We start from the raw sequence: 27,798 nt of genomic DNA, 5'->3' as shown, positions 1-27,798 counted from the left end.
AAGTTACACTTTCCCCTCAAAAACAGGGACGATTTCTTTTTCTGTTGCACTGTATCCCAATAGCCAGCATTGCTAGCTGTCTGCCTCTTGCCGAGCTTACGCGAAGCTAAAATTGAGTCGGTTTCTAGTTTTTTCTCCTCACGACATCTTGGCCCACATTAAAAAAGAAAAAGAAAAAAAGAAAAGTGGGAGGAGAGGAGGAACGGCTTCCTAAGAAGATAAACAACCCCTTCTCAAGTAGCTCCCACCCGCTTTGATGCTGAGCATGCGCACGAATTCTCCTCCACCTGAAGGGGGCGATGGCGACACAACCCAGAACAAATCAGATTTTTTTTTTCCCCTGACTCGGACCTCGTGCCTCGGCGGCTCGAGAACCAGGCAAAGCCGCGCGAGCATGCGTACAGAACCCGCCGTAGGTGACGCGCCAATGCGCGTGCGCTTATAACCAGGCTAACGTTAGAGGCACCTGCGCAATTCAAAAAGCGTCGGGAGGGCTCTCGCTTGCCGGGCTGGTTGGCTTTGTTTGCAAACAAACTCCTGCCTGAGGGTACGAGCTGCCAAGTTCCCTAACCGCCCACGGACTTCGCTCCGCTTCTAGTGCTTCGCGAAGCTGCGGTTCGGTAGCTTCAAGGCTCCCAAATTTCGGGGACTCGAAAGCAACCCGCCGCCTTGACCGTGATGGGCCAAAGCCATCCTCTGCGAGCTGCTGGGACTTTAGGGTGTCCCTGGGCCCCCCGTAACGGCTGGCTTCAGGCTGGCGTTGGAAGTCTGCTGCCCGGCGAGCAGTTTTACTGCGCTGCCGGCGGGAGACGGGACTGTGCTTTTTCCCTGCTCCTCCGCTCTCCCAATTGCTCAGTGTGCTTGTAAAGCCTTAGGACAGCTGCTCCCCTCATGGCTTGACCCCGTCGCTCTCGTTTCCCCGTCCCGTCGGCTGTTTGGCCCATGAGGCCAAATCAAACAGGTGGTAGAAGGCCCTCTTGGTTGCTGGGCCTAGTTTGTAGAAGCGTTTCCCTCCCCTTCCCCCCATTGGCTGCTTTAAGATGGCGGACCAGCTCCCAGAATTCTCCAGTTGGCTGGCTTGGGAATTCTGGAGGTTAACAGAATAACAGAGTTGGAAGGGATCTTGGAGGTCTTCTAGGCCAACTTCTTCTCCCTGCTCAAGCAGGAAACCCTATACAAAGTCTAACTGGCCAAGTTTGGGGGAGGAAAAAAACACTGCCTTAAAACAAAAAGGGCTGCTTCATTCAAAGGAATTTCAAAGCACCCTTGCTACTTTACTACTTTTCTCTCAGTTGTGCTTCTTTCCAACTACGCCAACTGAAAAAAGGACCTTGTAGATGCTAACAGCAATGGTGGGAAAAGGCTTTACCCCCCCTTGGCCTTTCTTTCAAAGGCCAAGTGGGGGTAAAGTGTTCCGTGTTTCAAGAGGAGACTTGGGTTTCTCAAAACAAAGCTGCCCAAAACCAAATCTAATGTCCTTCAGGGCAATCCTATAAAATTTCAAGAAAGAGATTGGCACCATGTTAACTGTGTGGTTCTCTCTCATTTGCTGCAGTGCTTTCCATTTTTTCTGCTGGCTCCTGCTCTTGTCCGTTCCAGCATTGAGCATGGTAAAGAAGAATACTATCCCTGATGGGTAAGTATAAGTACTGCCTAGTCCTAGAGAGATAAAAGGGGAGAGGACTTTGACAGCCCCACCTGGTTCTCTTTTGCCTCAACAGCATCTTTGTAATCTACTGCAAGACAAGGTGAGTATGATAACAGGAACATGCGGGTTACCATCCCCCAAGTAATTATTTTATCCCACATTTTATAATGCTCCATCAGCCTTCAGTATCTCCTATTCCTCCTCTATCTTCAACTTTGGACTTGGAATAAATTAACTCTATAATTACAGTTATGTCAATGGCATAGCCTAGAAGGTTGATACCAAGATTACTTCAGTATAATAACATGATACCATGGAAGAGCTCGGGTTTATTACATGCTGTGCAGTTTACCTTTGGATTAAACAAGAGTGCTTTCTGTAATTTCATAGAACTGGTCTTAACTTGGACATGTGATTTAGTTTTCTTTTTGTAGGATTTTTGTCCCGGTGGCAATTACCCTATATTTTATTAATGTCTGATAGTGTTAACTTAGCCTTCAAAGATATTGCATTATTTCTGTTCTTCTGACCTGCAAAATACCTGAATTCATTTTATGCTAAATAAACATGCTTTACTGACAAAGATGTTTAATGAACTTGCTAGTGTGACTATCTTCAATCTTCACTGAATTTTTGCCGGAAATGACATTAAAAGACAAAACATAAGTGATATTACTAAACAGTATTACTTGAAATTAGTTCTATTACTTTATTTTTATTAATAATGCAGAATTTTAGAAAATCTCAGTTTGGTAATATTGAACAAATAAAGCAACATTGCTTATTTTCTGAATCAGTTTGAATAGTCAGTTAACTGCTGAAAAGATACTTAAAATGGATATAAACTGATCATCTTAGTAGTCCCAACATTTACTAAAATGTTGAATTTAAATATTGAATTGAGAGTAATAGCTTAACATGGAAAGAAATATTACAAAAACTATTAGCCAAAAATATAAATAAGAAAAAAAGTATAAGATTAGTATTTGCTATACTATTTATTAAATTTCAAAGTGACCTGATTCTAAAAAGTTTCTGAGCAGTTTATAACTTTAAAAGAACACATGGTATTTAAAAACCACCTAAATAAAAACCAAAACGTTGCCATGGGTTTTGCAACAACAAACACTATAGTCCAGGCCTGGGAACAGATCCAAGTTTTCAGAGACTTGCAGAACTTTTGAAGAATAGGAGCTAGATGTATCATTGTGGGGATTCTACTCCAGTGGGCAGGAACTGTGACAGAAGGCCTGGTTCCTTGTTCCCACAAGTTGGCAACATCTAACTTAAGAGAGCCAGATTACACCCAGTCTGCCTGATTGCATTGAATTGGCACAGAGGAGCAGAAAAATAACCAGACCCTATTCATGAAGTTTTATAAATGACAACCAGTACTTTGAATTGCACCTGGAAGCCAACTGGTAACCAGTGAAGTTTGTGAAGCAGTGATGACCTGGGTAGAATGCAAGAAGGCTATTACTTGCCTGAGCCACTGCATTTTGAACCAGATAAAGCTTCTGGATGGTCTTCAAGGACAGTTCCATGTAGCCTGCATTGCAGTAGTGATCATGACATGAGTAACTTTCTGAAGAGCCTCGCAGTTTTAAGACAAGGAGGATGCAGCTGGTACATAAGGTGAACCTATACAATGATCCTCCTGGTCATAGATATCATTAGGCTTTTTCAGTAGTAGCTTGCAAGTTCAGGAGCCCCCCCACCCCCCCAAATTGCATTCTAGTCTGAAATGGGGGAATGCAACCTAAGACCAAAGATGAAAATGTCTCAAACCTAGGGGGCCTAAATAGCCCCAGCCACTCAGTGAGATCAGGATAGAGTCTCAAACTGTTCCTCTCTATCCAGATTCAAGCAGTCTCCAGAGAGTGGTTAGTACAGTGACAACAACATACATACAGTCCAGATTGAAGTTAGGAGGGACTGCTATGAAAGAATGTAAACTCTGCAGCATAGTTCTTACAACTCACACAGCCACTGGGCAAGAGGAAACCATGATGACAGATCAGAAGCACAAGGATGGCAACACTGTCTTCATTCAGCTCTGCTAAACATCATCAACAAATGCAACCAATACTGTCTTAGTACTCTCTCCTGTCTGGAAATCTGATTAGTGTGGGTCCAGATAATCTGCTTCCTCCAGACTTTCTACAATTGCTTCTAATCACCTCCTCAACAACCTTCATCACAAAGGGAAGGTTGGAAACTGGATGGTAACTGTCCACAATGTAAAGTCCAGCAATTGGCCCCCCTGAGAAGGTGTATACCCACTCCCTTCTTTAACACTGGTGAGATCATCACCTTCATTAGAGACTGATACCATTGCATGTCCATGACCACAAGTTAGGTCCCATCTTAACTCAGGAAGAACCTAGATCAAAAAAACAGGTTACTGAATTCACAATCTGGAGGACTTTGTCAGGAGTCACAAAATTAGGGCATGTAACATCACATATCTGTAAACCAGGCAATGCTAGGGTTAAGGTTTACATAGATCTGTTTAAGTGAATCAGAATGACATGATCTGTAGATGGCATGAATACTTGTCAACATAGCTCCTGATATTCCTGGGATGTGTCTCCCAGTAAAAAATGGATCACTCTAGATAAGTCAGGCATCTGTAAACACAAAAAGGACAGAAATATTGGTTTGCCTCCCTCACCCAAATATGGGCTGTTAATCATGTTTAGTACAATTAGAAAAGAATAGAATAGAATTTTTATTGGCCAAGTGTGATTGGACACACAAGGAATTTGTCTTGGTGCATATGCTCTCAGTGTACATAAAAGAAAAGATACGTTCATCAAGGTACAACATTTACAACACAATTGATGGTCAATATATCAATATAAATCATAAGGATTGCCAGCAACAAGTTATAGTCATACAGTCATAAATGGAAAGAGATTGGTGATGGGAACTATGAGAAGATTAATAGTAGTGCAGATTCAGTAAATAGTTTGACAGTGTTGAGGGAATTATTTGTTTAGCAGAGTGATGGCCTTCGGGGAAAAACTGTTCTTGTGTCTAGTTGTTCTGGTGTGCAGTGCTCTATAGCGTCATTTTGAGGGTAGTAGTTGAAAAAGTTTATGTCCAGGATGCACTTAGCACTTTCTGCCTCCATCAACTTTCTAGGCATCTCTGGCATGTCATCTCCAGAGTTCCTAAGAAATCAAAGTACATCTCGGCATCATTACTTGGGCCACAAAGGAGCTATGGGTGCAAGGTCTCAGTCACTGGGCTATTATTCCATGCTGCAAACAATACCCTGGCTGAGCTGCCTACAGATTTTCAAGGAAAATTCTAAGCTACGCTAATCAGAATCAAGTCAACTTGGATGCATCACTGGACAGGTTCTATCACCTGCTGGAGTGGTTGGCACCAGTGAGCAAGAGAGCAACCATAGAGTGATCAGTCACTAATGGACTGAGAGTAATATCCTCCAACACTAGATCATAATTGCCCAAGACAAAAACCAATTCTAATGTACAATTCCCACTCAGCCCTCACATAGTATAGTATTGGTGCATTATAGTTTGGAAGCTAAGAGCTCTTAAGCCACTCTGGATTCAGTGTCTCCAAGGAAATGAGCTAAAATCGCTGAGAATTACCAATCTCAGTGACTCCATCCCAATCCCAGCAATGGAATACAGCAACTCAAGCAAACATGATGCTGTGCAGCGAGGAGGCAGTTCAGTAACAGTAATTTCTGAAAGCCTTAACTTCAACCAGAGATTCTCTCATTTGGTCTTTCGCAGAGCAGAGCCTCAGAGCACCCTCAACAACTTTTGGGTAATAATAGTCACCCTTCCCTGGAGTCTCAGTTGATGCAAAATCTAAAATCACAACGGATATATTAACCAAAGGGGAATACCCCCTTCTGGGCCTACCCAGGTCTTGATAATACAAATCAGGTTGGTGCCCTCACCCACAATAAGATTATGGACGAAGACAGATTTATTAAGTAACTTGTTCAAAAATAATAGCTGTGATGGTTACTATTCTACATTGAGCTATGCATAAGTTCCGCATGGTAATAATTATAACATGTCATATTATATTAAGCTCAGTATACATTACTGATACTCATGTATCATTTTAGTGCATATTGAAGCTTCGAAATCATTACTGTTGAGGTTTGTGGTAGCAGCTTTTAAAGAGTTAAATTCATTTGTCTTTTTTATTTATTAATCTCATACTTAGCTGTTCTCTGTATTTCTAGTAGATATGTGCAAATAGCATATGAGTAAAAATACACATTGAGTATTTAAGATTTTGATGCTTTTATATATATATATATATATATATATATATATATATATATATATATATATATATATATATATATATATATATATATATATATATATTCTTCTATGAATTGGGTAAATCAGGTGGAACAGAAAAATATCACTTAATTTATTGAAGTTTGTTCTGTGGTTATGTACTTGATTTTTTGCACATTTGTATTCATAAGTGTGATACGTCTAATTTATAGTATTCATCCCATGCCTGTTAAATTATTTGTACTTTGTCTTAATAAATGAAAGTGAAAGAAAATTGTTGCAATTCTGTAATTAAAATATCTCTTTATAGTGGATATATTATTTGGAAGTATATACACTTTTGTCTTTTATTGCAAAAGTTATTTTAATAATTTTTTCTTATTTTTATATGAGAAATAAAATGTAATATATAATAAATGTAATATAATTATCATATTATATATTTGAGAGCCTGTTTGATGTAGTGGTTGAGGTTCTGGCCTAGACACCAGGAGTCTATGAGTTCTGTTCCCACCTTAAGCATGAAAGCTAGCTGGGTGACTTTGGGCAATCGCTCTCAGCTCTACCTACCTCACAGGACTGTTGTGGGGATAATAGAAGGATGAAGAAGTATTATCTATGTTTGCTGCCTTGAGTTACTTATTAAATAATAAATATGGGATAAAAATCTAAAAAAGGATCTTTAGCTTTTATTCATAAATAACTGAAGCTAACAAACATTTCAGTTTCAATTTCTATATTGTTAATGAAGCCATTATTTCCATAATAGCTGAAATATATGCTTTTATATAATTGTTTTTGTAATAATACTGAAAAGTTTTCATTGTTTTCTTAGATTTTAGGATCTCTTGCAAAAGGATTATTTTGTCAAAAGCCAATCTTATAAAACATTTCTATATGCACAGGAATTTGCTTGAATAAGTACTTAAGTCAGTTTCTTTTTAAATCTGTTTTTTTGCAACCAATTTCAAAATATCCTGTGAAAATAAAAATTTAATGATTTCAACTATCTGGCATTGTTATATAACATGTCTTTATTGTTTGGCAATATTATATGAGTTGTTTATGTTAATGATCTGGTATCATTACATGAGGTGCTAATTGTTTTATGAACCACCATTGTTTTGTTGTCGTTTTATATAAGTACCACACATAGAATCAAATACATACATATTTTTCAGACCACCCATCAATCCTGGAATTTAACTAGCTTTCAAGGCTTTGTCTTATTTGTATTTCTGACTAGAATGTCCAATAAAAATTTTCAACTGTTCTATTGTTTCTTTATTTCACTAGTCAGCTATAGTTAATCAGTTTTGAACACCTGGGGTAAATGTTTGTAAGCACATATGAAAAATAATAGTATTAAAGTCATTTTAAATAATAGCTTTTTGTCAGATAATAGGTTGGGTGAATCCTTTCACCATAATTATAACAAGAAAATATCAAAGCAAAATTGTGAATTTTGAACTGTTTTTTATTTTTTAAGAAATAGACAATTTCGCATTCTTTTTTTCTGATACTGCTGACAAAATACATATTAAATACTTTTACATATTCTACTTTGGTTCAGTGGTATAGTGATGAAAAACAAATTAGTCCATTAAATTTAATAAACTTAGAGTACCATGTCATTTTCTAGTACATCTTTAACTTTATATCTTATTATTTGTGTTGTGTTTTGATTGGAGGATAAAATAATTACAAAATTAAAGCAGCTGTAAGTGAATAATATACTCCATTTTTATAAACATTCTCATCCAAAAATAAAAATGTATAATATGATTAAAACATAAAGAATACATTGAATTTTAATCATATTAAGGATCGGACATATATTGTTGGTGTTCAGCAATCTAAATGAACTGTTACTTCAGCCACTCAGTAACATTAGCTCACCAAAATATTACATTTTTATGAGATTATTTCAGCAATTTTGTAAGGGAAGGAGTGACAGAATCTGGGGGCGGAGTTAAAAGAGGGGTTGGCCTAGAACAGGGCTGGATGCGTCACACATTTGCCACACCCATTTCCCCAGTTTTGCAAAGGAGGAAAAAGTCCCGATACGTCACGTGATACCGCCATGGCAATGTGAGTTTGACATCCTTGGCCTAGAATCTATATAGCCATTAGCAAGCTAAGTCCAAACCCCTTGGATCAGTTGTTCCTTATCCTATTTCTAGCAAGTTCTAACCCTTAGTTGAGAATATTCTTGTGCATAGGTGTAACACAAGTAATAAAGCAGTTTAATTGGCCTTTCACATGTAGACCTGATCTTCATGCCTGACAATTATGATGCATCTATTACTAAATATTTTCCTTACAAAACTACTTTAATTAATATAGAATAATAGGAAATAATTGACACTGGAAGTGCAATCTTTCTGCAATTTACTCTAAGGTTATATGAAGCAGAGAACCGTTAGATTTGCACAAAGAATAGGGTCCAAATATGATGTCTTAAGTTCCTGAAAATGGAAAGGGAAAATTCCTGCGTCTTACTAGGTTAAAAGTTTCCAGATTTTTAAATTTTTATGTTCTATTTTCCAGTACTCAATTAGATTTCAATTTAAAATCAAAACGATTATCAATGAATATTGGATTTTTTTTAAATCCTGCCCATTATTATTTAACAAAGAACTGTAACTGATAGATTTGCTTTCCTTTTTTATAAATAGTTATCCATTGGAGTTATTACAATGCATTTATGATGAGTCTGCCTTGAAAATAATACAGAAATTTCAGTTACGGTGCTCCAAAATACAGTTATTGTTATCATAAAATCATGTAATGATTCAATACATCAATGTTTCATTATTTCTGGTCTGTTTTGAGACCCAGTTAAACATTTTGATTAAAGATTTGGAATCAAGTTAGCAACGGAATCATCTCCTTTCATATGTATCTAATAAAACAGAGCCAAGTTCACTAAGACCTTTGACGCCACTATTCAGTGGGGCTCTTTTCTTTTTCCTTCTATGCAGCATGTTCTGTTGGTGGTGCCAACAATTTAATATTTTGACTGCCTCTCAGGCTCTAATATAACAAGACTAAATTTGTGTTGGATCCCAGAGCCAAAAAGATGAAATAAAATTGTTTTACTCCCTCTCTTCCTAAAGTTACATCAGTACATTTTTGATGGTATCCCATGCAGAGGAATGACTTCTGCAGATAGACTTGTGATGCCAAACTTTAAAAAATAAACGTTTAAGTACCATAATCTTTCAGTTTAAAATCAGTATAAAATTATTGTTTAAAGAGAATTCCATCATTGCTGTATTTTATCAATTGCTACCTGAGTCCAACTTTCTTTTTCTCTTTTTAATTTGCTAGGTTTACTGGGCAGCATATAAACATCCTCATAATTAATTAAAACAATAAGCACTATAGAGAGATTTTTGTGGGTTTTGAAAACAAACAATCTGTAAACTAGAAGAACTAGTTACTTTTGATAAAGGCAACATTTATGAAGCCTGAAAACCTGCTTAGATGGGCTGGTCCATCACCTCACCTGCTTTCCCATAGGGATTAGTGGAAGGATCTCTGAAGAAGAGGAAAGCAAACAAACAGGCACCACTACTGGAAATTGGTTCAGGTGTTTCCTCTCCCAGGGAATTAGCATCAAGATCTCTAAGGGAAAGTTCCCTGAAAAGATTTTTTAAAAAAATAATTATTAAACCCACAAAAACATTCCAGAAATTTTTTTCCAGAGCTCAGTGGAACTCTTTCTTGCCTCACCTCTTACAACTATCATCAAATGTCCTAGAAATATACTAATTACAAAAGAATGGACAAAAAGAGACTATTCATGAAAACTTTCACATACAGGTAGTCCTTGACTTAGACCAGTTTGTTAAGTGACTATTCGAAGTTACAGCAGTACTGAAAAAAGTGACTTATGACCATTTTTCACATTTCACATTGCAGCAGCATCATGGTCATATGATCAAAATTCAGAGGCTTGGCAGGTGACTCATATTTATGATGGTTGCAATGTCCCAGGGTCATGTGATCCCCTTTTGCAGCCACCTGATAAGAAAAGCCAAGTCACTTAACCATGTTATTAATTTAACAACTGCAGTGATCCACTTAACAATTGTGGCAAAGAAATTCATAAAATGGGGCAAAATTTATTTAAATGTTTCGCTTAGCAACAGACATTTGGGGCTCAAGTGTGGTTGTAAATTGAAGACTACTTGTACATTCTGAGATGATTAGCTCATAATCTCATCAATACACAGTCTTTTATTTCAGCCATAACCAGTAGAGTTTCCAATTCCAAATTAATTATTTCAATTAATAATTGCATTGTTATTGAGTTGTATTAGTTTGCAGACAGATTGGTGCTTTTATTTAACAATTCACTATTTGTGTTAAGCATATGCATACGTATATATGTGATATGGCAGGATTTCCATATATCTTGATAAAAAAAATTGCGCATTATTACATTTGTGGCTGCTGCATAGGATCTCAGGTTACAGTAATTATGCTAGAACAGAATGACTCATTTGATAATACATGTTTTAATAGGTTTCTCAATGGACTAATATAACTTCTTGCACTTTTAAATTTTATAAATGTTTTGTGTAATATAGTTTAGACTTATCGGAAGATAATCTTTTTGAAAGAAGTTATGAGTAATATATTAAATAATTTTTGCAAATCATTCTGTATTTCCACAAGTTTTATTTAAAGAAGAAAATGTAGAATATGCATATACTTTTCTTAGCATTTATTTATATAATTCAGTGCTAACAAATGCTATACTAGATTCCACTCCTGGAACATGTTTCCTTTCATTGCCTTTGTCCCCATAAAAAACAAAAGAAATGTAAAATCTGGAAATGTAAATACCACATTCTTGGGTTGTGTTATTGTTGTAAATTAATTTTGTGTATGTGTAGGATGAAACCACACTTTTCTAAGAAACACTCTTCATGAAATTTATGGGCCAGGTGTAGAAGTTGATGAGACCAGGCACAAATCCCTTGTCTTGAATTTCATTTAAATTGAATGTAATTGTTCCCCATACATTTAATCTTTTCCCTGATTTGTCCCATTAAAAAATTGAAGTTGGCAGAATTCTTGGAGGGGCTCTGGAAACAGCCAAGATTTGGGAGGGCTGCTTGTAGGCTCTAGGTCTCAGATTGTTGTATATCAGGCAAAACTTTAAGGACAAATCTTACAGTACTCTATATGAGGCCGAAGTTGGTGGAATTCACAAGTGGCTGGATCATGTATTAAGTTTTCATTAGATCCAGTGCATTTTCTATTTACAAAGATATATACACCATACACCTATGCTTCCAAAGGCTGATATACAAACCTCACTAGTTTATACCGTAGTCAAACTACCGTGTTTCCCCGAAAATACAATCTACTTCGGAAAGAAGCCCGATTTTCATGCATGTGCCTAATATAAGCCATGTCCCCAAAATAAGACCTATTTAAGCCCTACCCACCATCTGGTTGTACGAGGTGGGATGAGGCGCATGTGTAAAAATCAAGCTGGGGGGGGTGGAGCTAGCCTATGGGCCCTGCACCTGCTTACCTTAGGACTACCGCATCCAGGCCTCCTATATTCCGACACCTGTTGCACTGCTGCCTGACTTCTGTGACCACTCATGGCCAGACGCCAAGTGACTTATTGCGCAGCCCGTGCAAACTGTCTTTGAGCTGTAAAGCTGTCTCCAAACTATTTTGCAGCTGATTAAAACAGTTTTAACTTCTGGAAGATTTTTTTTTTTAATTTTATTTTTTTAGAAAATAATGTTTTAAAAAGCTACCATCAGCTATCCTTTTCCTTTTGGCTAAACTTTTAAGTTCACTCCAACCACTTCCACTTAACTGCACTTTCTCTCACTCTTGCTTCGCTTCTGAGAAGGCAGAAAAGAATGCGAGCCAAGTATACATATGGTATGCTGCCACTGCCAGGAGGTCGCATGATACAGCACGGCAGTGCCGCTGCTCGCACACACAATGACACATGTTGGGGCTTGGGAGGCCTGGCTGTGGTGGTCCTAAGGTAAGTGGGTAAGACGTGATGCTTATTTTCAGGCCTGAAAGAAAATAAGACTGGGTCTTATTTTCGGGAAAACATGGTACTTTTGCTTGAGAGAAAAAAAAACATGTCTAGTTGGGGTGGGAATGTTTGTTTCTTTGCATTACTGTCATTTCCTGAAAACTTAAAGGACTTAATATGTTACAGAAGTTGAGAATTGTTATTCGGAATGAAACTCCTTTTGCCCAGCATAATAGCAGTGACAGATCATGGAGGAGGATTGATTAAACATTTTTGCATACTTGCAAACAGCATGAAAAAGAATGTGCATAAGGCCCCGAAAGCTTGGTGACATACGACTGAGAAATGCATGTAGATGATTTTTTTAAATTACCAATTTCAGCAGAAACACTCATTTTGATTGGAGACTTAAGATTTGGATGAACCCAGCTTTCAGTTCAGTATAGCTTCTATAAATTCAGACTCCCAAGTTCTTTCCATGAGTGATTATTTCAGTAATGTGAATTGCTTTATCAGGGCATTACTGTTTTCCATAAAGCAGTCAAAAAAAATTTCAACATTTGTATATTTAAAGGTGTCTTTTCTTTTTATTAGATGGAGGAATGTACCACCAGTTGGACAACCTATACCAGGAACTCGATTCATTGCTTTTAAAGTACCCTTAAAAAGGGTATGTATAAAACTATTTCTATGAAGTTATATTAACTACAAAAGAAAATAAAGTGAGATTCATTTTATATAATCAATATTTGACTATAAGTAGAATCTCTGCAATAATACAGATTCAGTTCTAAAGAGGTGTTTCAGAGTACACTGGCCAAAAATGTAGCACCCTTGTAGTTAAGTTTCAACTTCTGGACAGTTGACTATTAACTTTCCCTTCAGAGGATAAGAGCCTTTCATGTACTGTTAAATAAGACCAGTTATATGGTTTTCACACAGTTCATCTGTCATCAGTGCTACCTGTACATTGGAATATTTGATAGCATGGTCAGCATTCACTTTAATGAGGGAATCATATCTTCCCTCAGTTGTTTTTTCAAATGTAATAAGCTTAATACTCTGGCATTAAATACCATATTTTTCGGAGTCTAAGACGCACTTTTTTCCCACCTAAAAAGGGGTGAAAATTTGGGTGCGTCTTATACACCGAATGTAGCCCCGCCCACCCACTGGCCCCCACCCTTTGGCCTCTGCCTCCCAGCAATTTACCTCTTTGCAGAAGCAGCAAGAAGAAAGCCCATTTCAGCTTCAGCACAGCCTAATTAGCACAAGTTGATTGTCCCGACTCACAGCTGTTTTAGGCTGCAGGGATTGCCATTGCCTATTGCTGCACCGGCCTCTGCTGCTTGCTGCAAGGAGGTAAACTGCTGGAAGCAATTTTTTTTTTCTTGGGCTAATGAAGCTATGCTGAAAATGAAAATGAAAGTAAAGCAGGCTGTTTGCTGCAACAAGGCAAAATTGCTGGGAGGCAGAATCCGATTTCTTTTTCTTGTTTTCCTCACCAAAAAAGATAGCACGGTGCGTCTTATAATCCAGTGCATTTTATACTCCGAAAAATACCCCAGCTAATCTTCAATTCCATAATAGCACATTTTTCTGTGATCAGATTCATTCAGAATATTGCACAAAATTTCCTCTAATTCACCCCCTGGTTCTTCCATTATTGTCTTTCGCTGAAACATAACATGCAACTGTCACCACACTGTTATCAAATAATGGATTTCTACTTTCAAATGCACCCACAGCAACCTCAGTGACATCAATTCATAATTTTCATATACATTATAAACCTTTCCATTAATAATTAAACCGGTACTTTCATGCATATATTCATCAAGCTTCATTTCAAGCACTTCAACATCAAGCTACTTTTATTTAGATGTTATTACATTCTTCCCCATTTTATTTTTACAAACATATTGATTTTTCTCTTTTATTTAATTTACTTTGTTTATACATATACATATGTTTGTACACACATGCTGTACATTTATTCCTCATATTTTTATTCATGTGACTTAGTCTTTGTTCATTAAAGCTGATAAAAAGGTTCACATATGAATTAATTTGAAAACATAATAGGTGGAACAGACATTTTTTTCCAATTTGGGTTGCACTGTTCCTAGTTCTACTATGGATGATGTTCCTCAAAAATGGAAGAAAGGGTATTTCTGTTTGGCATATATTTATTTATTAAATTTATATGCTACCCATCTTACTGCTGAAGCAACTCTATCTGATAAATAGTATTATTATCTAACAATATACAGAGTTCTAAATTGTGAAGTATACTTCAAAAAGCTGGAAATGCAAATATGTTTACTTCACAATTACCTACTCCACCTAGACAGTGCTTCCCTACTTCTCTGTAGAACAACAAGTAACTTCACTTATTCATGGTTAATTCAGGATCATGGCATTGGACGAATGCTTTCAGAGTCTATGCATTTGTTCAGTCTGGGGATATAAAATATGAAGTATTTATTATTGTTATCCCTATGCAGTGTCACCCTGTAGTAAAACAACACATACAACTAGAGTAAAAAGAAAAACAACTTCAGTCCTTAAAGGACTGCTAGCTGTACTATTTATTTTTAAATAAATTATTTATTTGCTTAGAAACTACCTAATTGTTCTGAATGCTTGTGTTTTGTTTTCAGTTTGACTATTTTTTTTAAAAATTAATGAGTCAGATTTTTCTGTTTGCATAAAAATATCTTTCCATACTTTTCTTTCTTTCTTTTTTTTCTCCATTCTAGGCAATCAATAATCGACTTCCACAACCTCAAAAGTTTACACCAAAAGATCTCATTGCTGCAGTGAAAGCTTTCAATAAGGAGCTTGGTTTAATCATTGATTTAACATATACAACAAGATACTATAATATCAAGGTAACTGTAAATTAGTATTTACTGGGAATAATAAAAACATTTTTTTTCAATAACTAATTTACAAATAGGTTGAGTTGTTACGGAATTTTCAGTCTTCAGCATGAGAAGAACTGTTCTATAATAAAGACAACGCCTCGCCAGAAATGAACCTACCCACTTGGCCCGTTCATCAAGAGAAAGTTAATAGGGATGAGAGAGAGAGTATGTATTTTTTATAGCAGGAATCCCCAACCACCAGTCCATGGCCTGGGACCAGTCTGCAGCCCATTGAGAACTGGGCCACACACACGGCAGGTGAGCTCATGAAGCTCCATTTGCACAAGTGGCAAACATGAAACTATCCCCTCCCCCCTCACCATCATACTTTCGACGCTGCCAATTCCCAGAGCCAGAAAGGTTAGAGATCACTGCTCTGTAGCATCTTCGACTTTATGGAATGGTCTTCCCCAAGAAGTATGTGCAGCACCCACTGTGTTGTAGTTCTTTAGACAAGTTATTTTATTTCCAAGTTACCTTCGCTAAACCGGGCGTGGGCATAGCTGCAAGTTTGACAAACCTGTGATAACACTTTTAAAACTAATAAACTAACTGTGCTGTTACATGCCACAATATAACAGTTTGGCTTTATTCACAGGTGCTGTTGCTATTCCTGTTGCTGTTGCTATTCCTATTAAATATTGCAATGTAGCAAGAAAGAAAAAATTGTAAAGATCTCCATCATAGATCGTACATTTATTCTGTATTTGGAGGTCAACTTGTACTAACACAAGTTGAGATTGCAGCAACATACAAAAATAGGATTGTTCACTTAATGACATTGTGCACTTAATTTCTTTAAAAAATGAATATTAAAGTAATGAAAAAGATATTTAGTAATCAATTATTATATTAACTATAATATTTATTCGTCTTTTCATTGCTAGGATTTGCCCAAAAATATGGAGTATAAGAAACTTTTTACTGTAGGACTTGAAGTACCAGATGATCCTACTATTCTACTCTTTAAAAAATTGGTCAGAAAATTCCTATGGGAAAATGCAGACAATGGTAAATAAAGCTTTTATCATTTCATACTATAGAACCAGAACAATTGGAAGTTGTGTATTTCTTTAGATTCCAGCTATCATATAGGAATACACACACAAACACACACATACAGTGGAAGGACACGGCCCCCGCCCGCGTTTGTCTATCGGCGCCTGGTCTGCTGAGTTTACATCTACGCCCACCCTCATCATCGGTGTCGGAAGTTTGGACGAGACCGCGGCATGGACATAAGGCCGCGGGGGGGGGTGAGCTTTGAGAACGGCGCCCCTCTCGATCCCATATACTATGCTCCTTGCTGGGTCATTGTTGCTTCGACGGGTTTTGAACTCCCCCCGCCTTGTTTGAAGAGGTGGGGGAGGGGATTCCACCCGGTCTTGTAAGAGCTGTCGGGGGTTTCCCTTTCCGGGAATTGACAGTGCCAGCGATGGTTGGGGACGATGGCGCCTCTCACCTTCTTGCCATATGGGTGTTGGCCTATTTTGACTTTGACTTTCCATCGGACAAAGGGCCTCCCATTGGTTGGACCAGCTATTCTTGCCTTGTCCATTCTGAGGAAATGTCTTTCTCGCTGTCTCTACTTTTCAACATGCGATACTCCGCACATGAACTCCTCTGCCTGCGAGGTGCCCCCACCTCTCAGGAATGGCCCTCTGCACTACCAAGGGCCGGCCTCAATGACGGGTTTTGGGACCCACAGAGGTGGCATGCGTCGAGGAAGAGCCTTTGGGGATTTTTAAATAGGGAATTTTTAAAGGGGGGGAGGGCAAGGGCGGGTGATGGGGGAAACCCGTCGGGGAGGGTATGTCCAGTCCTAGCGCGCGCTCACGACATTATTTTAGCTGGTCCGAAGACAGGAGGGGAGGGGTTTGAACAGAGCAGAGAATATCATTCCATCTGTACGGTAAGTGGGAGGGGCAGATATGGCGGAGGCAGGGGGCCGTATCGTTCTTTGGGAGCACGTGGTCGATGTTTAAAGGCGATCACGTGCTCCGGCCCCCCAGTCCCTACTCGTTCCCCGGATGGTCAAGATCCTCAGAGCTCGGGCCTACGGCTGATGCTCTGCAATGCCCGGTCCGTGGTTAATAAGGCTCCCCTGATTTGCGATCTGATTCAGGGGGAGTCCGGACCTTATGGGCATTACAGAGACCTGGTTGGGCACAGAAGGGGTGTACCCTGGTAGAACTGTGCCCGCCGGGTTTCTGTGCATTCCATCAGCCGAGGCCCAGGGTAGGGGTGGCGGGGTGGCGGTTGTGATTAGAGAGAGTCTGGAGCCAAGGGAGTCCACTGTTCCTCAGATAGCTGGCTGTGAATCCTCCTTGTGAAGTGGGGCCATCGTAATCAGATGGGGTTGTTGATCACGTACCTGGCTCCTTGCTGCGTGACTACAGCCCTACCTGAGCTACTGAGGTGCTTGCTGGCGTGGCGGTTGAGATCCCCAGACTTTTGGTCTTGGGAGATTTCAACTTGCCATCGGCCGGCTTGTCATCAACAGTGGTTCAGGAGTTCCAGGCCTCCATGACGGCCTTGGACCTGATTCAAGTAACTGATGGCCCTACACACATCGGGGGAGGCACGCTAGACTTGATTTTTATCTCTGGTCAGTGGGTTAATGATCTGGAATTAGGAGATATAGTGAAAGAACCATTGTCATGGTCGGATCATTTTCTCCTTCGCCTAGACTTTCGAACCGCTGCTCACCACCGCAGGGAGACGGAGCCGATGCGTTGGTTCCGTCCCAGGCGCCTGATGGACCCGGAGAGGTTTCTGACGGAGCTTGGGCCGTTTCCTGAGGATCTTACCCACGGCACGACTGAAGAACTAGTTGCGGCTTGGGATGGGGCCGCGGCTGGGGCTTTGGACCGTGTCGTGCCTTTGCGGCCTCTGACCCGGCGCAGATCTCAATTGGCTCCCTGGTTCTCCGGGGAGCTGAGAGAGATGAAACGCCGGAGAAGACGCCTAGAGAGTGTTTGGAGGTCCAGCAGGTCCGAGGCTGATCGGACACTAGTGAGGTCCTTTACCAGGACTTACCTAGTGGCAATGAGGGAGGCGAAACGCCCCTACGTTTCCACCCTCATTGCGTCGGCAGATAACCGCCCGGCCGCCCTGTTTGGGTGACCCGTTCCTCCTTCAACAAGAGGCGGGATGACCCCTGCAGGGTCGAGCCGAGGAGTTTAACGGTTATCTATACGATAAAATCGCTCAGCTTCGTGATGGTTTGGACCATGATTGCGATGATTCAGCTGAGGTGACAGAGACTCGTCTTGTTGAGGTTATTTGGGATGAGTTTGATTCTGTGGCTCCCGAGGACGTGGACAGGTTGCTGGGGAGGTTGCATGCGACCACGTGTTTACTGGACCCGTGTCCTTCCTGGTTAGTACTGGCTGCTCAGGAAGTGACACGAGGCTGGTTCCAGGGGATTATAAATGCTTCTTTAGTTGAAGGGGTTTTCCCCGCCGCCTTGAAGGAGGCGGTGGTGAGACCTCTCCTGAAGAAGCCTTCCCTGGACCCAGCTATTTTGGGAAATTATCGTCCAGTCTCCAACCTTCGCTTTTTAGCGAAGGTTGTAGAGTGTGGTTGCATGGCAGCTTCCCCGGCACCTGGAGGAAGCTGTCTATCTAGACCCGTTCCAGTCCGGCTTCCGGCCCGGTTATAGCACGGAGACGGCTTTGGTCGCGTTGGTGGATGACCTCTGGAGGGCCAGGGACAGGGGCTGTTCCTCTGCCTTGGTCCTATTAGATCTTTCAGCGGCTTTTGATACCATCGACCATGGTATCCTGCTGCGCCGGTTGGAGGGATTGGGAGTGGGAGGCACCGTTTATCGGTGGTTCTCCTCCTATCTCTCTGACCGGTCGCAGTCGGTGTTGACAGGGGGGCAGAGGTCGTCCTCGAGGGGCCTCACTTGTGGGGTACCCCAGGGGTCGATTCTCTCGCCTACCCTGTTCAACATCTACATGAAGCCGCTGGGTGAGGTCATCAGTGGGTTCGGGGTGAGTTATCATCTGTACGCTGATGACACTCAGCTGTACTTTTCCACCCCGGACCACCCCAACGAAGCGGTCGAAGTGCTGTCCCGGTGCCTGGAAGCCGTACGGGTCTGGATGGGGAGAAACAGACTCAAGCTCAATCCTCCAAGACGGAGTGGCTGTGGATTCCGGCACCCGGTACAGTCAGCTGCATCCGCAGCTGACTGTTGAAGCAGTTAGTGGCCCCAAAGGAGGTGGTTCGCAACTTGGGCGTCCTCCTGGATGGCCGGCTGTCCTTTGAGGAACATCTGGCAGCCGTCACCAGGAGGGCCTTTTACCAAGTTCGCTTGGTTCGCCAGTTGCGTCCCTTCCTTGACCGGGATGCCTTATGCACGGTCACTCACGCTCTGGTTACGTCTCGGCTGGATTATTGCAATGCTCTCTACATGGGGCTGCCCTTGAGGTGCACCCGGAGGCTGCAGTTAGTCCAGAATGCAGCTGCGCGAGTGGTAATGGGAGCCGCTCGAGGCTCCCACGTAACACCTCTGCTCCGTAGTTTGCACTGGCTTCCTGTGGTCTTTGGTGCGCTTCAAGATCCTGGTTACCACCTTTAAAGCGCTCCATGGCTTAGGACCCGGTACTTACGAGACCGCCTGCTGTTACCGTATGCCTCCCATCGCCCCGTGTGCTCTCACAGCGAGGGCCTTCTCAGGGTGCCGTCCGCCAAACAATGTCGGCTGGCGGCTCCCAGGGGTAGGGCCTTCTCTGTGGGAGCACCGACGCTCTGGAACGAACTCCCCCCTGGCTTACGTCAAGTTCCTGATCTTCGGACCTTCCGTCGTGAGCTAAAAACATACTTATTTATTCAAGCAGGACTGGCATAAATAGTGATTTTAAATTGGGGTTTTAGAGATTTTAAACATTTGTAAATTTTTTAATTTTTAAATTATCGGCCATTTATTAATAGTTTCTTTTAATTTCTTTTAATTGTATATACTCTGTATTTTATTTCGGCTGTACACCGCCCTGAGTCCTTCGGGAGAAGGGCGGTATAAAAATCTAATAAAACTAAACTAAAACTAAACTACATATACATATTATTCTAATTCAGAAACATCAAACATAACCTTCTACATTCTATACAGAAGATGGAATAGGATGTCTTGTACCTACACATGGTTATGAAAGAATGCTATTTTCTACATAATATACAGGTAATCCTCAAATTATGACCTGACAATTATAGTTGTAAATCGTAAAGTGAGTCATTACATGACCGACCTGATTTTATAGCTTTCTTTTCTTTTCTTTTCTTTTTGCTGTAGTCTTTAAGCAAACATGGCAACTTAAAGCTAACATTGTGGACATTAAGCAAACCCATTGTACCCTATGGGCCAGTTTTTGCCAGTAACCAGGAGTAACACCAGTTTCTGGCAGAACTATTATTTTATTTATTTATTTATTTATTTATTAAATTTTTATACCGCCCTTCTCCCGAAGGACTCAGGGCGGTGTACAGCCAGAAATAAAATACAAGATATGTACAGTTAAAAACGAATTAAAACATAGCAAAATTACGAAAACGGCTGATAATTAAAATTTAAATTTAAAATATTTAAAATATTAATAAAACCCCAATTTAAAATCAAACTATTATGCCAGTCCCGCTTGAATAAATAAGTATGTTTTTAGCTCACGACAGAAGGTCCAAAGATCAGGCACTTGACGTAGGCCAGGGGGGAGTTCATTCCAGAGCGTCGATGCTCCCACAGAGAAGGCCCTACTCCTGGGGGCCGCCAGCCGACATTGTTTGGCGGACGGCACCCTGAGGAGACCCTCTCTATGAGAGCGTACGGGTCGGTGGGAGGCATAGGGTAACAGCAGGCGGTCTCGTAAGTACCCGGGTCCTAAGCCATGGAGCTCTTTAAAGGTGGTAACCAAAATTTTGAAGCGCACCCGAAAGACCACAGGAAGCCAGTGCAGACTACGGAGCAGTGGTGTTACGTGGGAGCCACGCACGGCTCCCATTACTACTCGCGCAGCCGCATTCTGGACTAACTGCAGCCTCCGGGTGCACCTCAAGGGCAGCCCCATGTAGAGAGCATTGCAGTAATCCAACCGAGACGTAACCAGAGCGTGAGTGACTGTGCATAAGGCATCCCGGTCAAGGAAGGGACGCAACTGGCGGACCAAGCGAACTTGGTAAAAGGCCCTCCTGGAGACGGCCGCCAGATGTTCATCAAAGGACAGCCGTCCATCCAGGAGGACGCCCAAGTTGCGAACCACCTCCTTTGGGGCCACTAACTCGCATCCGCAGCTGACTGTACCGGGGTGCCGGCATCCACAGCCACTCCGTCTTGGAGGGATTGAGCTTGAGTCTGTTTCTTCCCATCCAGACCCGTACAGCTTCCAGGCACCGGGACCACTTCGACCGCTATCATAAACACGGAGTGCTTCAAATGGCCATAAATGCGGGCGAGTTGCCAAATGCGATCACATGATTGCAGGTAGCTTTTGGGGGATCCATTGTAACTTTGAACAGTCCTTAAGTCAAGGGCTATCCAAACTGCATGCCGATCAACAAAGCTGTCACCTGGTGTCAACTTTAATAGCATAAAACTCATGTAAACCAAAGAAAAAGCTGGGTTAAAACTTAGACCACCCTTCTCATAATCTAAGTGTTTAGCTCTATCAGTTTTGCCTCTTCTTGATCACATTTAGCAGGAACCTTACATGTGCAGCAGGGTCACACAATCTGCTCCTGAATTCCCATTTTTTTCCAGTTCTGAATCAAAGTTTTGGAGAAATGTAATTGCACAAATCTACTAAAGACCAATATTCTTTTTCTTAAAGCCGTTCTTTGTATCATGCATTAACATTATATGTTTGTATTGTTTAATTTTCATTTTGCTTTTCCAATAGAGAAACTCATTGGAGTACACTGTACTAATGGAATCAATAGAACAGGTTACCTTATATGCAGGTAAGTGTCACAGCAAACATTAAATAATTACAGTACTTTCACACCAATGAAAGTTCGGTAATCCATAATTGTATTTATGTTCCTTTAGATATCTTATTGATGTTGAAGGTTGGGATCCAGAAACAGCAATCCAAGGTATTTGCGTGTCTTTTTTAACAGAATCCCAGGTTATGCAATACTGTTTGGTTGAATAAGCTGTTGTACCGAGATCGAAAAGATCACTTCCCAAAGTATCACATGTGAATTGAAGAGTTTTCTCCCCTGCTTTCGCTCTCAGGTTCATATCACAAAAATGAGCTTCATGGAATTCCAGCAGGAAATTGGAAATGCCCTCCCTTCCTATATGTATAAAAGCACTTCGCACATCTATAACAAAAAGAGAAATGTTTCATATAATTTCTTTAGGTAGTCCAGACCCAATATTGCTTGCAACATTTGTGGAAAGTTGATTTTGTGGCATCGTCTCCCTGCAAAAATGCCCAGCAAATAAGCAATTCCCTTATTATGGATAGCCCTCGACTTACAACAGTTCGTTTAGCAACCATTCAAAGTTACAGTGGCACTGAAGAAAGTGACTTATGATGGTTTGGACACTTCTCCATTGTGGAGGCAGTATCCAGGAATAGGTTGTCCTCGTCTGTCAGCAAATAGGACTGAGTCTGTCAAAGCTGCGAGGACACACCTTCTGCCAACAGTCCCCAGTTTTTGACTCAGTCTTTGTCAATGGCAGTGGTTTCGTTAGCTAATCTATTCTTGGATCATTTCTCCTTGCATTTGATATTTTTATTCATCTTCTTCAATACACATTGAGCTGTTAACCAGCTCCCAGCCTTGACTGGTGGAGCCGGGCTTTTCCAGTGTGAAGTGCTTTAGCCCGACCCTGCTGAAGGCCACATGGCAGCAAGCCAGGCATGGAACATTCCTGGCAGGGCAGCGAGCAGCAGCATTGCTCAGTGCCGCTGACCCTTGGGCTGCTTTAGATGTTGGCGATTGGCACTTCTCTCTCTCCAGCGCACAGCGGGCTCCCCACTGACAGCCAAGAGAGCGCCAATTGCCTGAAGCCTTCCGGATCGTCGGATTGTGAGTTTTGCTGTCTGGTGACACTCCAGCAGCCCAGCCTTTGTCTTCACAGGCAGCTGAGTCCTTGTCCGGGTCCCAGGAACACACTTTTTTTTTTTTGACTCAAGTTTTATTGATTTTTTTTTCACACACACCCACATATTTTATGAACAGAGTATTGACCATATTGTATCTTATACAACTTGTCATATCTAAATGCATTTTACATAGTTACAATTTCTGCCAAAATGTTCTTTTTCAATATTTTTTAATCTTATCTTAATACTTCTATGCTTATTATATAAACATCTTCCACCCTCAAATTCTAATTTCTCCATTTTTAATCATATATATTTTCTTTTAACTTTCATAGTAATTCATTCTTCATCCTGATAAGTTTAAACATGTTCGGGGGTGCCTTTCTTCCCTTTCACCTTTTTTGTTTTACAGCAATCCTCCTTCTCCCTCTCTTCTCTTTTCCCTTCTTTTATCCTTCCTACTTTCTTCTTTCCTCCTCTCCTACTCCTTCTCTACTTCCCCTTCCTTTCTCCCCCTCCTCCTTTCTTCTTCCCTGTCTAACCTATTCTCCTACTCTTATTTCCCCTCCTTTCTTCCTCTCCTTTTCCCTTTCTTCTATTCATCTCTCTCATTCCTCTCTTCTCCCTTCCTTCCATCTCCCTACTCCTTCCTTTCTCTCTCTATTGCTGAATTCATTTTCAGTTCAATATTTTCCACTATGGTGTCTAGGCAACCCCAAATTTTTTCTCCATTTATTGAATATATTTCTCAGAATCCCATCACATTTTTAATTATTAACAGTGTATTTCAACTTATTTCATTTTACCTTAAAACCTTATAACTAAATTAACTTTCCACCTCTTCTTTTCTTTCCTAATTTCTTACTCCCACATCAATTAATTGTTTTACTCATTTACTAGCATTTCAATTTTATATCTGTTTCAATTATTTTCACATTTAAACCATTCTATTCTTCACATTGCATTTGCTGATCCATTTTACAATAAACAATATACTACTTTTTTGCTTCTTATATACATTACATTTTATCTTTACATGCATCATTTACTAACATTTCAGTTTTGTATCTTAATTATTCCATTTTACAGTAATCTGTATACTTCTTCTAATTTACTTCTTACATATATTTTCTACCACTAATACCATTCCCTTAAATGAACAAATTAATGCTTTAATTCCATTTCTATTATCCACTATTCTTCCCCTTTTACCCATTTTCTTTTTGGTCTCAAGAATTCCATTTCTTGATATTTTCCCTTTCTCCCATTCTCTTATTTCCTTCTTTTTCTTTTTATATTTATTGTATCTTTCTTCCTGAATCCTTTCTCTAGTGTTTAAGATTATTACCCTCTTGATTCTCCCCCTCAATCTTTTCCCATTTCCTTCTCGTCCCTTCTTTTTTGAGGAATATTCCCCCCTATCAATTTTTATTTTGTCACTGTCAATCCCAGTATAATTATCCGTTTCTTTATCTTCAGTTATTTTCTTTTCAACATTATGTTCTTGCTTCTCATTTGTATTTTCTTTTTCCTTTTTTTGTATTCTAACCAGTCCTCTGCTTCTTTATTTCCTTTAAACACTTCTTGAATCTTCCTTAAGCATCTCCCTTAGTTCCTCATATTCATACTCCCAATTTTCCATGTTGTCAATTCAAAGAGAAAAAATCTTTTAAGTTTATTGTTATTTTAGTTTATGCGTAGTCCAAATTCAAGTCCATATAATGTCTTTTTTCTTTTTTTATTTCCAAATATTGTCCAGTTCAAATATTCATTTAGACCATTCCAATTTAAAGCTTTATTTTTTCCACTTCTTTTGAAGTCATGCTCCAGCTGTTCAAACAAACAGTCCTCAAAATTTCCCAAAACAATCGTTGCAATGCTTTTTTTCCACCAGCAGATGTCTCTCTTCAAAATCCCCAGGCAACAAAGTATCAATGTTAAATCCACATAGAAAGTAGTTTTTCTCCCATCAATTCCTTTATTTTGTTAAAGAATGCTTTCCCTCAGTTTTCTTTTTCTTGTATTATTTTTAAACTCCTGCAAATCCAATCTTAAATCCAGGTAAAAAGTTCTCCTTTTTGGGCTTTAATCTTCTAAGTTCCTCTGTTTGTTTTTTTCCTTCACTTTGAATTCCCAAGTGCCAATTAGCTGCTTATTTCACATTGGGGCCACTTTTAAGCTTTCAGGAGATTTTTCTTCTTACCTGTGAATTGGCCAATCGCTGACTCGGTAACAATACTCCATTCAATCACTGCTCCAGAGCAAATCTTAGTCCGGTTGCCCCAACTTGTAGCGGTCGTTTCAGTGGCCACCGTCCCCGCTGCTGGATCAAAGAGCTGCCTCCGACCCTTTGAGGAACTTGCCTGTTCCTGTTGGTCTTCCAAAGCGTCTCTCTTTCTTCCCCATCCCTCCAAGACGGTTCCAGTCCGAAGATCCCCTGACAGCGGTTTGTCTGGCTGGATTTTCGTGAAGCTCATCAGAGCTTGCTATTTCCAGCTAGTATCGCCGTGACACTTCCAGTTCCTCCCCTGGGCACACTCCTGAAGGAGCACCAGGCTTTTGCCGCGCTTGTGATCAGCAGGGCCTGATTCAGTTGAGTCTGCTCAGCTGTGAAATGGCCCAGGACACCGCAGCTGCCGCCATTAGCACAGAGAACGCACTTGGTGGCAATAATCCAGCTCTCTTGATCCCTGAAGGTGACGGTTGAGCAGGACCCTCTGGGTAGAGGCCAGCAGGCAAGAGCCATGGCAAAGATATTCCAGCACCACGGAGCCTCCAATAAAACCTCTAAGGCTTTGGCGATTGATGCAGTCAGGTGGCAGAAGGCTATTGATCAGGAGATTGAAAAATCCTTAAAGAAGACTGACCATCAGAGGAACTCTCCTCAGATGGTCCAGGATCAGGCAGCAAGTTCCCACTTTTTTAATTCGCAGCCATTGGAGCTGCTAGGGGACTTTGACAGCCGCCCTGCCTTGCAATGGTCGCCAGATGGCGCTAGCATGCAACATTTAGCTGATCTGCCTGGCAACAGAGAGCCTTTGCTGAGCTTAGCTCCACAGGCTTCTCACTCAAGTTCTGCCTGGCAATAGCCTGTCAGGCAAGAGGCTACTGGCTTAAAACCATCTTTATTCCTACAGCCGCAGGATTGCAGCTACATCAGATGTCGGCCAGCATGGAAGACCCAATTTCTGAGGCTATCCAGAAGGGAATAGCAGCTGGCATATAGCAGAGTCAAAGAGCTACTTCTCTTCACTCTGATTATCCCTTGCCTCATTCCTTCCTCCCAGTGACTCATACCTCAGGGGAGTTTTGCGAGACACAGGGTCACTATCCCCCGAGCCCTTCACACAGTTCATCAGTGTCTGAAGATGAGGCAGGCCAGGATCTGGACTTATCGGAGGATGAGGGCTTGCAACCAGATCAGCCTACATTTGCAGGACTGTTCAGACTAGCATTATTTAAGTCCTTGCTTTTCAAGGCAAAGAATTCCACCAACATGATGTCCACCCCACCATCCTTGGATCCTGTTCCAGGTCCATCTGATTCTGCAGGCTCCTTGTTTTCTGAGCCCACTAGTGAGGTGGAAGTGGTACCATCCCCCACTACTTTTAGATGTTGTGCAAAGGCAGTGGGCCGCACCTGCGACAGGGCCTAACCCTGGTTCACTGGATAAAAGATTGTACAACATCAGGCCTGAACTCTCAAAGGTGCTTAAGGTGCCTATGGTTGATGCCCCGGTCACCGCACTGACTGCACAGGCCATGATTCTGAGGCCCCAGAAGAAGCTCTCTGACCTGAGGATAGGAGGGTGGAGCAATCTTTGAGGAAGACGCACCAGGCGGTTGCCTGGGCCATCAAGGCCTCCACGGCAGCCTTGTTCTTTAATAGAACATCTCTCCTCTGGCTAAAACAGCTGCAGGATCTAATCCCGATGGGTGATACCAGGACCCATCAGGACTTGAACAAGTTGCAGGCGGCTCTGGAATTTTCCGTAGATGTGACGCTGAACGCTGCAAGTTTTGCGTCAAAGGCCATCTCCTCAAATATGAATTCCAGGCAGCTCCTGTGGCTCCGCCAATGGCAGGCAGATGCCAAATGCAAGTGGAGACTGGCCTCCGCACCTTTCTCTGGGGAGCAATTATTTGGAGCCTCCCTGGACCCTCTTCTGGTGGAATCACATGATAAATGTAAGATCCTCCCATCTCTCTCCGGGCAGGCAGAGGCCCGACTGTCAACCTGCTTCCAACGCCAATCCTTTAGGGGTTCAACCAGTGGGTTTGGGCCACTGCACCCCACGACATCCCTTCTACCAGAGGCAGGACCAGAAACAAGAAAGGACGGGTGGTTTTAAGCAGTTTCCAGCTAAACAGCCTTTTCGAGGGGGAGGAAACCGTTTTTTCAAGCACCAGAAGTACCTGCACCAACAACCCTCCCATTGGTGGACGCCTGGCACATTTTCCCAGGCAATGGGAGTACATAACATCTGATGCATAGGTCTTGGAGACATTCTGCTCAGGCCTTTCCTTAGAGTTGCTCTCCACACCCCTGAGGTTTTTCATTTGCTGCCCTGTTTAAGGGCTCAAGGCAAAGCGGGTCCTCATAGAAACTGCTATTCAACATCTGCTGGATATCCAAGCGATTCAGCTGATTCCAGAGGACCAGCAGGGGTTGGGATTTTATTCCATCCTGTTTGTAATTCCAAAATCCTTGGGGTGGGGGTGCGGTAGAGGGCAATTCTAGACCTAAAGTAATTAAAGGGCCTTATCATCTACAAGCGGTTCAAAATGCAGTCTCTTCAGTCCATTTTGGACGGCGTTAGGGAGGACGACTTCCTCACTTCTAC

At 41.3% G+C, this 27,798-nt stretch overlaps 1 protein-coding gene across 4 annotated transcripts in view; it reads left to right on the top strand.

Moving 5' to 3' along the window:
- The first annotated feature begins 388 nt into the window (after positions 1-388).
- Positions 389-27,798, top strand: part of LOC131200957 (uncharacterized) — a 51,213-nt gene continuing 23,803 nt past the window's right edge. For 2 of the 4 annotated variants that reach the window (XM_058188414.1, XM_058188412.1), the window contains exons 1-6: positions 561-1,636; positions 12,566-12,641; positions 14,734-14,865; positions 15,789-15,912; positions 21,798-21,858; positions 21,947-21,993. In XM_058188414.1, the coding sequence (XP_058044397.1) occupies positions 1,521-1,636; positions 12,566-12,641; positions 14,734-14,865; positions 15,789-15,912; positions 21,798-21,858; positions 21,947-21,993 (556 nt within the window). In that variant the 5' untranslated portion in view covers positions 561-1,520. The other 2 variants (XM_058188415.1, XM_058188413.1) reach the window with 2 other exon arrangements.

Source organism: Ahaetulla prasina, chromosome 6 (assembly GCF_028640845.1).
Source record: "Ahaetulla prasina isolate Xishuangbanna chromosome 6, ASM2864084v1, whole genome shotgun sequence".
Lineage (NCBI taxonomy): Eukaryota > Metazoa > Chordata > Lepidosauria > Squamata > Colubridae > Ahaetulla > Ahaetulla prasina.
This window is presented reverse-complemented; position numbering and strand designations above follow the sequence as displayed.